The sequence below is a fragment of the Dermacentor silvarum genome, chromosome 4, assembly GCF_013339745.2.
Source record: "Dermacentor silvarum isolate Dsil-2018 chromosome 4, BIME_Dsil_1.4, whole genome shotgun sequence".
Taxonomy (NCBI): Eukaryota; Metazoa; Arthropoda; class Arachnida; order Ixodida; family Ixodidae; genus Dermacentor; species Dermacentor silvarum.
The window spans coordinates 180825246-180839878 of record NC_051157.2 but is presented as its reverse complement, the minus strand read 5'-3'; the positions used below and the strand labels follow the sequence as shown (position 1 = coordinate 180839878).

General features: G+C 43.3%; 2 protein-coding genes across 5 annotated transcripts in view; one reads left to right on the top strand and one right to left on the bottom strand.

The window, feature by feature from the left end:
• Positions 1 to 1615: 1615 nt before the first annotated feature.
• LOC119450797 (succinate dehydrogenase assembly factor 2-A, mitochondrial) lies at positions 1616 to 11766 on the bottom strand. Of its 3 annotated transcripts, XM_049666246.1 has the most exons (5): positions 11569 to 11628; positions 10798 to 10844; positions 7605 to 7765; positions 5599 to 5708; positions 1616 to 1971 (listed from the first exon to the last, which is right to left on the bottom strand). In XM_049666246.1, the coding sequence occupies exons 3-5, from the start codon at positions 7748 to 7750 to the stop codon at positions 1862 to 1864; spliced, it is 366 nt and encodes a 121-aa protein (XP_049522203.1). In that variant the 5' UTR covers positions 7751 to 7765; positions 10798 to 10844; positions 11569 to 11628; the 3' UTR covers positions 1616 to 1861. The 3 variants fall into 3 exon arrangements, with proteins under 3 accessions (XP_049522203.1, XP_037570222.1, XP_049522204.1); XM_037714294.2 differs by lacking the exon at positions 10798 to 10844 and having other exon boundaries at positions 11569 to 11764; XM_049666247.1 differs by lacking the exons at positions 7605 to 7765; positions 10798 to 10844 and having other exon boundaries at positions 11569 to 11766.
• A 199-nt stretch (positions 11767 to 11965) lies between these two features.
• The window catches only part of LOC119450794 (ethanolamine kinase 1-like), a 53645-nt gene continuing 50977 nt past the window's right edge, over positions 11966 to 14633 (top strand). For both annotated transcript variants that reach the window (XR_007466556.1, XM_037714293.2), the window contains exon 1: positions 11966 to 12271. The gene's annotated coding sequence lies outside the window, so the exon portion shown is untranslated. The remainder of the gene's footprint in view (positions 12272 to 14633) is intronic.

Below are 14633 nucleotides of genomic sequence, written 5' to 3'. Positions count from 1 at the left end.
AAAGAAAAAAAAAACGTTTCGGAGAACACTCAAGGTTGATGAAAAAAAAAAAAAGTTTTTTCCTAGTTCTGTGCAGAGTTCGTTTCATTTCAGCAAAACAGAAAATTTGGCAAATTAATGTGTGTCAACGTGTAAGCGTTTTCTAAGTAGACAGCTAGCAAAATACAACTATATCGGCAATGGCTGAAAGAAAAACAATGTGCTTTTGTGGCTGCCTTTGCACAAAGCCTTCCAGCTGTACAATGCAATTCCACTTATTAGAACACAAGAATCCTTTCTTCGGCTCATGCACTAGAAATTGAAAACGATGTACATGTGAGGCAATAAACATACGGTGCTACGATTCTATTTACTATAAGTTATATGTATAATATAGATCAAATTTTATTTCACGCACCAACTAAAAAGTGCAGTGCGGTGCTCGTGCATTCATGTGCAGGCTGCAGATATTCATACTAGAATGCATAGAAAAGCTGTGAGAATATTGCCATAGACATTCATGATAGAAGAGTGGTGCAAAACATGTAGAAAAGAAAAAGAGAAAAGTTATACAGCATAGAAAAGGAAAGTTATACAGCAAATTGAAATGAATACAGGCACTAGCAAGGTTCAACCAGGAAGGTCAATGACATTGTCTAAACTTATATTCTGCTTCAACGAATTTCTAATACACTGGTTTCTTTTGTGCTGCTTTACTGGTATGAAAAAAAGATAAAGAATTGCTTATGTCTGTATAATTGTGTAGCGTCACTGTATAAATTTTCATTCTGCACTTGAGACTTTACTGTGCTGCTTTTTAATTATGAGCTTCGTCTGACTTGACCAAATTGGTATTCCTACTTGAAACGACTGCGCAAATCACGCACATACACAGAGAAGAAGGGCCATGAAACAAGGCACCGTGTTTCTTGTTTTTTTCCTCTATGTGTGTGGTTTGTGCTGCCACTTCAAATGTGCATCACAACCAACTAACCTAAATATCACTATTATTATGGCTATCCTCTGTAGAAAGCTTTCCACTTTCATGTTGCATGCACTATACACCCGAAACACTTCCGAAGTGTTTCATAGTGCCGCCATTAGAAGAGCACTGGCAGTGCCCCACACATGTGGCAGCATGTGCTGCGTAAAACATAACCCAAGAGCCTCGTCCAATCGGTGATCGTGGCTTTGTGCCTGACCAGCAAGGCCACAAAGCAAGCCGGTTTCGTTGGCGAGATTTATACTGCTGTTAGGTGCAATAATGCAGTGATCTTATTCTACAAATCACATACACTTTAACCTCGTTATAGCATCAAACTTCCATCTAACACGAAATTACCTTCGTTATATGCAATATTAATTATTAGTACATATTTGTTACATGCTTATATCAGAATAAAAAAAGATTTATATTTACTTTGTTATATCCACTAATTCGTTATTTCCTTGTTATATACATCAAAGTTCGACTCAGTAGTATCTCTGAACTTCTTGACACAACATCACCCACAATGAACAAGATTTTCTACCGATATTCTAGAGAGCATGCCTACAGTATTTAGCTTGTTCAGTGATGCCATGGTCGGCATAATATTTTCGATAGCATGCATAGAAAAGCAGACACACAGAAAAACACCTGTGCCAGAAAACTTTAATCTGCAGTTTCAACTTCTACAGGAAAGGAGGTTTGCGCTCTTTGAACTGACTGCTGTCTGGTTGAGAGGCCAGTGTTGTGTGGGAAAAGACCTGAAGGCAGAGCTATGCAACAGGCCGACTAGACAAATACTCTGCTAGGCCTTTTCTTTATGTCCCTGGCCTCACTGCCCAAACCATTTTTCGAGCGTGTCGGGTGTCCTCCGTCACTTTGCTCCTTGGCAAACTACGAAATGTCGGGCTGCTTGAATCTCTTCTCACGCTCATCATTGCGCACATGCTCTCGCAGTAGCGACATGACCTCGCTCTCAAACTCTGGTGGAGTCTCCCTGGCACCTACAAGAAAAAGAGTGAAGCAAGATAAAAAGCTTTTCAAATTTCTGTACCAGTATGGCATCAATGTGAAGGTTGCAGCGCATTTGCTTCGCTGCTACCTACTGATGAGAGAAACAGTGGTCACGGTTCTCAGAAATAAAAAAGTCTGGCCTCTTAACGCATGCATAGTTCTTGCCTAAAGAGAAACATCTGAATTGCACTTAAAATTGCTCGCATAGGAGGTGATAATATCCAAAATTAGTTTCATATGACTAGCTAACATGGAGTAAAAAATTTTTTTCGCATGAACATTTGTTAGAGTGTAGAGTGTACAAGCAAGCATGCTGACTGATGAAAGGCACATGCTGCAACTGTCAACAGCTTCCTTTGTAGCAGTTCTTGTCAATTAACCTTATCTTGTGCTAAGGAAGAGTCTCGCTTGTCCAGGGGTTTCCTTTTGTCTACTGCATGCCAGTCATTTTACCATTTGAATGTGAATGCTGCTCCACTAGATGGAACCAGCTTCCCAGAAAACACTTTATTTATTTTTATTTATTTTTTTTTTGGGGGGGGGGGGGGGGGCAGTTGGCAGAAGTGCAGGGGAAGTCTGGCTTTCCTGGGTTTGAAAAATGGCGGTGTGGTGTTAGGTGGCTGTAGTGACGATGGCCGTCTTTTTCAATGCCGAAATTGTAGTGTTTTTGGACATTTTCCTATCTAAGAGGAAGCTTTGGCTTGGGGGCTCCTATTTAAATACATGGGAAAAGAAGAAATCATTTTTCTCAGCAACCACTGCACCAAATTTGATGAGGTTTGTTACATTTAAAAGAAAAAGTTAATATCCAGAGACAGCAAGACTAGGAAGAATTATCAAAAAGTGCAAAATTTAGGAAACTATCAAGTTTACAACTCTGTAACTCAACAATGAGAAACTATATAAAAACTGTGTAAACTGCATTTAATAATACATCTAAAGTGGACAAGATTGATATATCGTACACCCCTGCAAAATATACATCTAATCTATGAATAAAACTTTTGCAGCACCTTTGTAAACACTGTAACAAATTTGCGTGAGCTATAAATGAATAGACAGCTGGTCTGCTTTAGACGTTCTAATGAATGCAGTTTACAGGATTGCAATATCTGTTTTTAGTGAAGAGTTACAAATTTGTAAACTTCGTGATCCTATTCCTTTCAAACTTGCCATGTTTTGGCAATTTCTAAAATATATTCCGGCCCTAAATCAGAATTCCGCTTCCCAATAGTCACTAGAATTTAACTTTTCCTCTCCTATGCAACAAATTTCATTCATATCAGTCAAAGGTTGCCTCACAAAACTATTTCTGCTTTTTACAAGTATTTGAATAGGCGGCATCGAAGTTGGCTAAGAGCAAAAGCTTCCTAAGTAAATATTTAGACCTGGAAACCTCTAGTGAGTAGCCTTCAGAACTTCAACTTTGTACCGATGATTGCAATAAAGAGTTGGAGCTTATCGTGCGTGAACTGCTCGACAAAAGGGCTTTGTCACTAACACGCCTACAATTGTCTTTCCTCAGAGTGACAAAAATGACACATTGCCCAGAGGACAACAAAAGCTAGAATGCTTGACTTCTGTTTTCAAGAGAAATGTCAAGTTTCATACAGACTGTCTTTGTGGCCATGCCTATCTGCAACTTAAAAGTACATGAAAAAGTTAACAGTATCAAACAAGAGAAAATAACAAATGAACTGCTGTTCACAGTGAATCAGTCATTAAAAAAATAGCATTGCTGATTTTCCGAAAAATTGGAAGTTTCATCCAAAGCAATGAAAGTGATAGCAAAGTTAAGCATTGCACTGACACTATTGGTAGGGTGCTCAACAATATGTGGGGCGACACCTTGGCGAGATATGCACTGTGTGTGTCTCGCATCACATGGGCTGCACATGCGCTGGCTGCCATGGGGGCGAACACACCTGGAGTGCCCATATACAGTAGAACCCCGCTGTTACGTTCCCGGGTGCTGCGTTTTCCCGGCTGTTACGTCGTTTTCGGCCGGTCCAGGCACAGCTCCCATAGAACCCAATGCATTGGTAACCCCGCTGTTACGTCGCAACTGTGGGACCGTTCCCGCATCATACGTTGCGAACTGCCACACCGCGCCGGCCCGAGCGGCCATTTTGACTTTTCATGTCGCTTGGCTTGGTTGCTTGACGATGGCATAGGCCACCCAAAGTGCTGGGGACGACATTTATTAGGTATTTTCGGTTTCCGCCAGCAAAAGTATGGCCTTTGATATCCGCTTTTGCTATCTAAAGATGATGTCTATGACGCGTTGCGGCCCTAAAATTGGCTTTGGCTCATAGATGTTCCGTATAAAGTCCAAGGGCAATGACGGCGTCGCCGCGCGCGTATGCTTTCTTTCGCGCGCGAGATGCAGTCGTCGGCTCCCCTCGCACGCTTTCACTCGCACATACAGCATACGTCGCCGCGCACCGTATGCTGTATGTGCGAGTGAAAGCGTGCGAGGGAAGCCGCGCGCGAGGGGAACCAACGACCGCGTCTCGCGCGCGAAAGAAAAGCAGGGAGGAAGCGCGCCTCCTTCCGTTGTGCTCGAGGCACCAGCGAGGGAGCGAGGGGGGGTAGCGGGCAGCGTTGTGCTCTGGCATCATACTGCGCGGCGGCGTGCGGTCCCGCGGGCCGTGTCTTGAAAGCGATCTGCGTGGGGGCAGATTCTACACAGTGTAGGTGCGAGCCGTGGCTTTGTGCGTGCTGCGTGTTCTCGGCGCTCAGTTTGGGTTGAAGCGATAGACAACAGCACGAAGGTCACTTCGCTCGCTTCTGCAGCGGCGCTTAACTGCGCGTGTCCGCGCTCATCGAGTGTGATGCGTTCATGTTTGCCTGTGGGCGCTGACACCATGTTTGTTAATTAGTTAATAACCGAATGTTTACAAGTTTATACAGACTATAAAACTACTATTCTTACTTTGTATAGCTCATCGCAATCGATACTTCGGCTGTCGGGCGAAACTACTTTTTGTCGCACGTAAGAATTAATATTGTGTGCAGTTCAACACTACTCCAATTTCTCAATTTTTCCTGTTTCCCGGCTCTTACGTTTTTTTTTTTTTTTACGGTCCCGTGAAAAACGTAACAGCGGGGTTCTACTGTAATTGGCAATAAAAATATTTCGCACAGGAATTGTTAATACGACCCTTGTGCTGCCATCTCCCACCTCCAGTTACTGTAGCTAATTTAGTACAGTGAACAGGCTGGTATTGGTCCTGGGTTTTATTCCTCATTAGAAAGCTTTTTTTTTTTTTCATCTACTATAAAGTTAGCTTTCCAAAGTTTACCTTAAGAAGTAGCACTGCATTGCCAAATGGGGGTATCACAAAATTTTTCTTTTACTAAAGCACCTCGATCCTGAAAATTCCTGAACTCTTCTGGTCACCTTCCCACTTCCTGCAGCTTCCTGTAGAGACAGTGTGCTACAGTTGCTAAAGTCTTCGCAGAGGACTGTGTGATGACTACATGGAGGATCAGTGAATGCAAGAGGTGCAAAAAGCAGGCATTAGAAATAAACAAAGCAGAGCACAACAGCGCCTGTTCTGATCGCTTGTGTGTGTTTCCATGCTGTAAGGCCTCATCAGAATTTCAATGATTACCCGTTGCCCAGTAGTAGATGTCCCAGTCGTTGGAAGGCAGGTTAATGAGCCTGTCGTACTGCTGCAGCTGCTCCGCATTGAAGGAGGCCAAGTGCTTGGCTGCGAACGTACTGTAATAGATGAAAAACTCAAACTACACTCCTGGCTTGAAGCCAACCGACGAGATCTCCAAACTTCCATTCAACTCTCAAAGCGCGCAAGTTTTCTCATCCACTTACATGTGAATTCTGTCAAGAAAAGTGACCCAGTTAGTGTTTCCTGCAGTTCAAATTATCCCAAACAATTCTCAGCAGTTAATTTTCACGACTTGAAGAAAGTCTTGGGACATTTCAGTGGCACCAGAAATTGAGCACCAACTCACTTTCAGCCAAGCAAGCCTCGGCTGTAATAACTTAATTTTATCTGGCACACACAGGCTAACCGAATCACTGCTAATGTGACTTCACTATAACAAAGATAGATGTGTATCTCATTTATGCACGTCGAGATCACTGGCCGCTCCTGAAAGAAACAGTAGTGCAACAAGGCAGACGAGCAAACAATGCAGGGCAGAAATGTTTAAAGCAAAAGCAAATATTACTTCAAACTGAAAAAGGGGTAGATAGAAAAATGTGTGCACATAATAAGTGAAACACTCCTGCAAGTTATGAGACTACGCTTGAACATTGCAAACTCAGGATGCTCCAATAAAGACATGCCACAGTGATTGCTTCATCATGATGTTTCCTTGAGGAATGGCCAAAGATGTTCTTTACAGCAACTAGCCACAATTCACGGCAATCAGTCAAGGCAAGCAGTAGCAGTAAATAGCAAACTTGCCGCAGCAGAGACTGACAATCAACACAGTATTTTTAGAAAACAGCTACTTTTTCAGCAACATTGCTGTTGCTAATTTCAGCTGCTGCAGAAACATGTTTGAATAAATTTGCTCAAAGCAGGTGCCCGTCTAGTATAAGTCATCTTGGGCTGCCACAAAAGGATGGCACAGTTTCTTTTATGTGTGCATTTTTTACAATCATGCACCACCCCATCCTCCAACACCTATAAAACCTTTTTTTACAAACAGAAACTACTTTTGATAAACTTTAACAAACCATTCATAGACTTATAAAACAAGCCCAAATTCACAATCCTTAAAAAAAATTGGGAGAGCTAACAGGCATGCACAAGCGTTGCCCCGATTCGAGTTGTCGATTAATTCAGCCTCACTCTACAATCTGCTAGCTTCCTGGTTAGCTCAGATGGTAGCGCGACCGTCCCAGAAATGTGGTCATGGATTTCATTCCTGGAGCAGGATTAATTTTTCTTCTGTTGCAAAGATTTCGTTTTGAAATAAAAAACACATGGGTTTGCTTCGTAGCCCCACACTACAGTTGGATGAATGACAAACTTTTCCTTTCATCAATTTCACCAACAACAATGACAGACTGGCCCACCCCTGTGAAAGCCGCACAGGCCTCATTGTGCCACAGCTCTATGGTGCACATCACTCGCAGCTTGCTGCAGCCGTGTAGTGCATTTTATTATTTACATGTCGATGGTCTTTGAAAAAGCACATATTTGCCAGCAACATAAAGTGAGCACACTCTAACGACAAAGATTTACGAGGCATGTCTGTTCCTGCAACAAGACAAACTGTTCAGAAAAGGATAGAGACCTGAAGTAATCAACAGTGGTCAAACAAGCAATGTTGCTGGAGAGGATTTTTCAGGAGAATGACTTGTCTCCATCGGGGCAACATCGTTTCAACAACGCACTTGCCTTTGACAAAGACCAGTGCCCTCATCAAAACTCCGGCTCCAGCCTGACGCTTCCCTCGATCGCCTTTTGTTGATGTCTGTTCTTAGTCATTCTACAAGGTTCTTCACGCTCGGGTTATGATCTTTTCTTCATTTTTCTGCTTTTACAATGACACACCCTTACACTTCCTTTCTCCTGTCGAATTGCGTCTCGAGCACAAAATGCATATGACGGATCACGTGCTACGCCACAGTTTGAGTGCACACCTGAGGATGAGGTCGTTCTCGAGCATGCCACGCTTGCGACTCTGGTAGAGCAGTCGTGCCCGCTGGGTCTCGGTGTCTTCGTTTGCCCTATGGATGAAGCCCTCGCTGAGGACGGTGGCCCTGCTGCCCTCCGAGTATGTGCGCATTGGTTGCAACAGCCGCTGCAGATGTGACAAAGGGGTACACTGCTGTCTGGCATAGAACAAACAAACTGGGACACTGTCACAAAGCTAAGTGAAGTGGTTCGTTTTTAGATTGCTTTTTAAAACAAAGTACTTGAAAACAAAGCATAGACGAGGTCGTTTGTACAGATGCCCAGAAAACACAAAAGTTATATTTACAGGACAACTAAACACAAGGCATAGAAAACAAACTAGGCATTAACACCATTCTTCAAAGATCACTATGAGAGGTCATGAAAGAATGTCACCGAGTCATGGTACACGCTTGACACATTGTGGAACTTGCGGAGATGCTGGCAACAAGGTTCAACGCTGGTGCAGACCTGATGAAGCAGCGGCAGTTGACGGTGCTGTAGCGGGTTGAGCTTCGATGTGAAGGAGGCAACGGCCAGATGCCGTTTCGGCATTCGCCAGCCAAAGCTTGGGCACGGCACAGCCAGTGAGACAGGGTTGGACGCCCTTGCGACGTTCGCCAACTGCAGGCTACGGGAAGGAGCTTGGTGATGTGTGTGTGCCCAGATGGGAGCCTGCAGCGACCTCTGGCCAGGAACTTGGCAGGCCGCCACTCTCGCACCCTGGACACCGTCTTTTCAATCCCGCCACGTCTGCCACGCTCACAGTCTCCCACCAAACTCTCTCACGCGCCCTTCCGCCTGCTTCTCCTTTTTTTTTTTCTCACTCAGTTGGGCCCGTGCTTCTGGCGCCGATGCACTGTCACCGCTCTTCTTCACATGTCGTCGTCTTCGTCTTCCATTTAGTCACTCCGTGCCCGTCATGACTGAAACCATGCACAGGAGAAGTGCTGCTTCTTGTCCTGTATGTGCACTGTGCTTACTTGTTTTTCTTCTCTGTGGAATGTTTTCTATTGCTCACTATGCACAACCTTGTCCAAGAAAATGTAATAGCATTGCACAAGAGAGAAAGAATGCTGGAAGGCACAACGTAGATTCTGTATATAGTGAAAGCATCTAGCACATATACATGCATATACAATAAAACGCACATGCACCAGGCACAGTGAAAACAGACAAAAGTACAGCCTGCTGATTCCTGATTAACAGGCTGTACTTTTGTTTATTTTCACATCGCTTGAAGCATGCATGTTTTGTTCCTGTACATGTACTGGATGCTTTCCCAACAAAATTCAGTTTGTTTGAGTCAGCGCACTGTGTTGTGTTTTCCACGGTCTTTCATCCTCCCTTGTGTGCTGATACTAGGTTCCTGATATGTACGAACTTCACCAGTGCTCGATTCTTTTTGTTGTCCAAGAAAGCATCTTGCTAAGGCAACTGATGTGTTTTATGGAAAAGAATAGTTGGAGCAAGCAAAAATGTTATGCCCCCCCCCCCCCCCCCCCCCAATATAAATTTATGTGCCAGAAATAGCTCAAGCATTAAGCTTTTGCAGACTCAAATTCAGTTCCCTCTTGCAACGCTAAAAAAAATCAAATTATTGGCCTTGCCTGCTTCCAGTATGCACATAACATTAAATATATTAATAATATAACAAAGATCTATACTACTCATTAATGCGCTCTAATCTTTGCCAAACCTGCCATTGTACAATCTCAACTGCGCGCGCCTAGCACAGTGTAACGTTCCATATCGGTGCAGTGCTTGTATTCTATTCTTGAGGTATACAGGCTGTTTTGTTGACAATTGTCTCCAAATGTTGAAAATAGATAATTCAGGACATAATGATAAATTTTGTGCTGCAGTTCTTGAGGAAGGCTTTGTGAGAAAATGAGATACATGTACACATAGAATGCATCTCGACAATACAGTTTTCAAACTAGTATCTCGAAACTATAGTGCAGTTCTTGGGATTCCAACTAAGTGCCCAAGCATTAACTGGCTTATTAGTGAAGGTTAGCTTACAGGAAACTATCACAAATTTTCTTGTGCATTAAACTGCAATGAATATTGGCCAGCAGAAATGTTCTTGTCTATAGAATTGAGCATCAAAAACAGCCCAAGAGACAGGATGTAAGGAATGACTCTTCCTTATGTTGCATTGTTTTTTCTGCTCAAGTCAATAACCACCGAGCCTAAATGTACATGCTTCTGATGTCTAAAATCCTCTATTTTTATAGTTCAAGACACTCATCATGAAGCACTCAGTATATCCAGTATATGGATATAGTCACTTCTCACAACACAAGTAAGTTTTCCCAACAACTCAAGCGTGCTTTGTCAAAATGAAGACTCTGCAGGAGGGCGACATAAATCAATAAAAATGGCAGACAAAACCAAATTTAGGCAGTGTTGAAGGTAGAAGTAAAGAATATTTTGACCTCATATTCAAGAATTATAAATGTGAACTCTAAAACAGGATAAAAACAAAGAACGGACCACACAACTAATGAGATCTGAAACATGTCCCCATCAAGGATTAAGCTACTTCAATTAATTTATTTGCTAGCCTGCACTTGTATATGACTTTCCTGTACAAAGAAGTCTAGTTGTCATTCATTCTTTCCTCTTTGACAAAAATTCCTTCAGTAACATAGTAATTTGATTTATTCAATCCCACATATAACAAATTTTGTTCATGTTGAATTAAAATTTGTCATACACAGACTACAAAGAAAATGCTCTAGTAACATCCAAAGACAAGCCCAACATTTACTGCAACTGGTAGTTGTTGAGTCTAAGCATGATTTCACTTTTCTCAGTCTCGCACACGCCCACCAATTGTTTTTTTTTTTTTGAAGAAAGATATATATTGTATCACATGTGGATATATTTCAAAAACTTAAGTACTTAAACTTACTCGCTGTGATGGTAAATGAGAACTAAAGGGCCTTCGATCACTCACACACAAGGGTATAATATTCATTATGGAGCCCGCTGTTCAATCAAATACAACTTTCAAGGAGTAGTTTAAAGTGCCAATGGCTTTCTTTCACCTGCACCTGTGACCTGGCCCCCAATTTGCCAAATTACTGCTAGTAATCACAAACATGCTAACCTTGCTAAGTGTGACTGAACAGAGGAAGAGGCTAAGCATACGTTTTTGATGACAACAAGGGTTTTTGCCTTGTCTGAATCTGTGGATGCTGCCGAGAGGGGGAAAAAAAAAAGTGGTACATTTTGGTGGTACATCCACGTTGAACTTACTGACAGTTACCTAGTTGAATCACCCTTGATAACATCCATACACTTCAAATGTTTCGATATAGCAAATAATTCGATGTATATAATCAGTTCGTTACAACGGGATCCCTCGTGTATACATGCCCCCCCACCCCCGCCCCATGCGTAGTTCGCTAAAACGAAAACTACGCTTATAATGAACAAATGCTGCTTTCCCACCAGAATTTCGTTTAGCTGTCCCAGTTGCATTTTGTTATATATTTCAGTGCAAGACAGACTGCGACTGATTAAGAAAGTGTACACCGGCCCTCTCATGTTGAACGAATGTCGCCATGCGCTTTCTTCCCAACTGATCCACCATCTCTCTTTCGCTCTCTCACACACACGCACACAAACACACTGCTTGGGCACCAGGAAGCAGATCCGCGGTGCGAATATCGACCAGTCATTCAGGCACACATCTAAATCATTATCAACCGATAACAAACCAGTAGCACTGGTAAATGACCAGCAAGTAAGTCGCAGGGCAACCTCGCGCAAGAAACACGATGGGTAGCAAGGTGAAGACCTACATTATGCGAGAAAATTATAAATATGTGCATGGCAGCTTTCAGTGACTGTTCAACGGTGTTCAAAGTTGAATCACCGAACAAATGAAAAAGCAGGGCAGATCGATCTAATACGTACGAGCGACGACGACCGCAAGCGAATAAACGCAGCACGCAGTAACATGTTGCCGCGAGCACGACCGACGGCAGACGACAGGAAATCAGCCTCGCGAAAGGCGCGCTCGAGTGGGTGTTCGTGTGTGTTTTAGCAGCTACATCCGTCATTCGAAACAACTGTGGTTGCTACGCTACACCTTCAACTTGATGCTGCCTTGAAGCGATGAACTGAATTTTCGAAGCGGCTCCTTTTAATGCGACTCATGGACATATTCTATTCAATAAACTGGACGTATTAGAAGAATTGTACGTGTCCGATGGGCCGAGTTAAATAGTACTGCAGTGCCACAACGTGCCTAAAGTTAAAAGGTATTTCGATGCACTGCCCGTAGCTAAACAAAGGTGCCGCCAGTGGCGCGCCCTTTTTCTCTCTGCTTTCGCAGTTTCCCAGTTTCGCATGTGTCGGGCATTTTAACGGCGCTTTGCGGCACATCGCCCGTAATGGTGACTGGGATGCGGACGCGAGTGTGCAGCTGCTCGTTCATGTGTCTCGCCGTCAGAAGGCAGCTGCTGCTCGTCTGAAGTGAAGCGACGACTCTCGTCGTCGGTCCGAAGCGAGTCCTCTGAGAGCTGCGGCACGAGACCGGCCCTTCTTGTGTGTTCTCGGGACAGCGGACGAGAGAATCGAGAGGTCTGCACTCCGGCGCTGGAAGACACGACGGCAGGTAACGTGCGGGTTCTTCGCCCGTTTCACGTGGAGTCCGCAAATTGTGCCGTTCTGCACAGGCCCCTCTATGTAGCCCTCGAATCGCGGCTCGCCTATCCACCACAGCGGTCGTCATTCATTTGTCGCTGAACTGTGTCCTCGCTCGGTCGCGGTGTGTTCACCGTGTTGCGCGCCCCTGACTTGTCGATTCGTGCTATTAAACGTGCGAATCGATCAGTGGCACGGCCGGAGACCGATACGAAACGCTGCTTTTGGCTAGCCCGCGAGGGTTTTATAGTGCGTTTTTAGTATCTATTTGTTTATTCCTTCCCATTCGTGTTGCTTCTCCAATGAACCGCGCCTGTCGTGCCCATTCATTCAAGCTGGCGCGCGTAAGCGGTCTACTCATTCAGTGTCGGGTTGATCTCGGCCTCTGGTATGTGTCACGAAAAACTGTCCGAAAAAGAAAGAAGCGAAGGTGGCGGAAATTTACATTTACGTATTACGGCTGAAAAATATTATATATATTATCCAGTAGTTGCACATGCGTAAAATTCAGCCTAGATTCTACATATATCCCATTTAGTTGTGCACGCACCAGTAGTGTTGTGCACACATCGCACCATGAATTAAACGGCACGAAATGACATCATCGTAATGTCTAAAAAAGAGTGTGTAAGCGAGGAGACAGTTTAGTAAAAGATGAGGATGTCAACCCAATTAACATATATAGCAGGGCTTGCGAAGGTGCGATTCAATATGATGTCGTGGTAGTCGTTACTTACCCATTACATCTGCTAGGCTCTTGGATAGTGTTTTTATTTATATGAGGCTTGAAAAGGCTGTCAAGGAGGGAGATATGTGTGCATTGTTTTGCATTTTGATGTATCTCTATTAGAGTCAACAAAAATTTCCTTCGGACATCACTGGGCAGCACAGTTGAATATGGACAGTTGCAGATCGATATGCTATGAATATTGCTTTTTTAAATATTTGATTAGTGTAATAAAAAGCAGATTTGACTAATATGCTGCCACATACGTCATGCGCATCAAACACACGATCTGTGAGTAATTTCTGCATCACTCAGCTGATGTTGCTGTGCACACGAGATAAAAGTGGCGCACCAGATGTTTTGAGCTCAAGGCTATTTTGTTCAGCTGTGTTAATGTTTGCGTGGAGCAGTACTGCCACATGGTGCTATGTATTTTACTTTATTTTTTCTTGTCCCTATTGTTGTTGTCTAAAAGTCTGCAATGTATTCAGGGTTTCAAAACTTTGGTACCAAACAGTCACTATTCCTGTCATCTAACATGTATACCTACAGAAACCCTGGTGATATGAAAGGCAGCTCAGCACATGAATTAGTGACGAAATGTGTATAGAACAAGATAAAAATGTAATCTTGTTTGTATAGTTGTGTAACTCCTGCCCAACTTTCAAAAGATGAAACGCCAACAGTGACAGCACACTAAGAAGGAACAAATATAGGACAAGGCGTAGGAACAAAGACAGGAAGCGCCTTGTCCTATCTTTGTTCCTCCTTAGTGTGCTGTCACTGTTGGCGCTTCATCTTTTGAAAGCTATGCACCAACTAGCCCCACAACGTGTTTTACTTAACTCCAGCCCAATCCAAAGTGTCTTATGTGAGTATTGTCAAAACAGCATGTACAAGAAAGGACGGAGCACATGTATGCTCTAAAGAAATAGTAATAATAATAAAAGATCTGTATTTTTGTTTTTGGTTCAGTATCTTTTTTGTGTGTTTATGTGTGTGTTATACCTATTGCTCCTTTGCCACAAGTTTCGTACAATATGTTCCTTGCTTTTATCTAGTTTTAAAGAAATTTGTGGTGGTGAGATACATTGCATGACAAAGTGTGTGTCCACCATTTTTAGTGCAGCATCCAATGACAGGGCCATGTTGCTGTACAAATAAAATGCGTGCTAAATTGTTTCTCAATGGGCATTTTTTTACCGTCTGTCTGGGCCAAACGTACATGTAATGTCTGTGCAGGGCTGCTATGTTGTCATTTTTGGCGTGCACATTAATAGTGGTGGTGGCACTGCGGCAGGCCTTTTGCAGTGGGAGACTACTTGCACAGTCATTGTTCTGTGCTGGCCTGCTGTACCGACACGTGTCACCTAAAACCATATATACTCAGTCTGTAGGCAGTTATCTTGTTCTTGGGCAACTGGCATCTATATCATGCGTGGATTTGTTAGCCGTCTGGACGGAAAGCAGACGACGAGATAAGAGTACAAAGCAAGATTGCTGCATCGCCTGAGAGCACCAATTATGTCACCTTAGGACTTTGTGAGCTTGAGGAGGCTGTAAAGATAAATCTACGGCACATAGATAATTTGTAATCTCTAGTGTA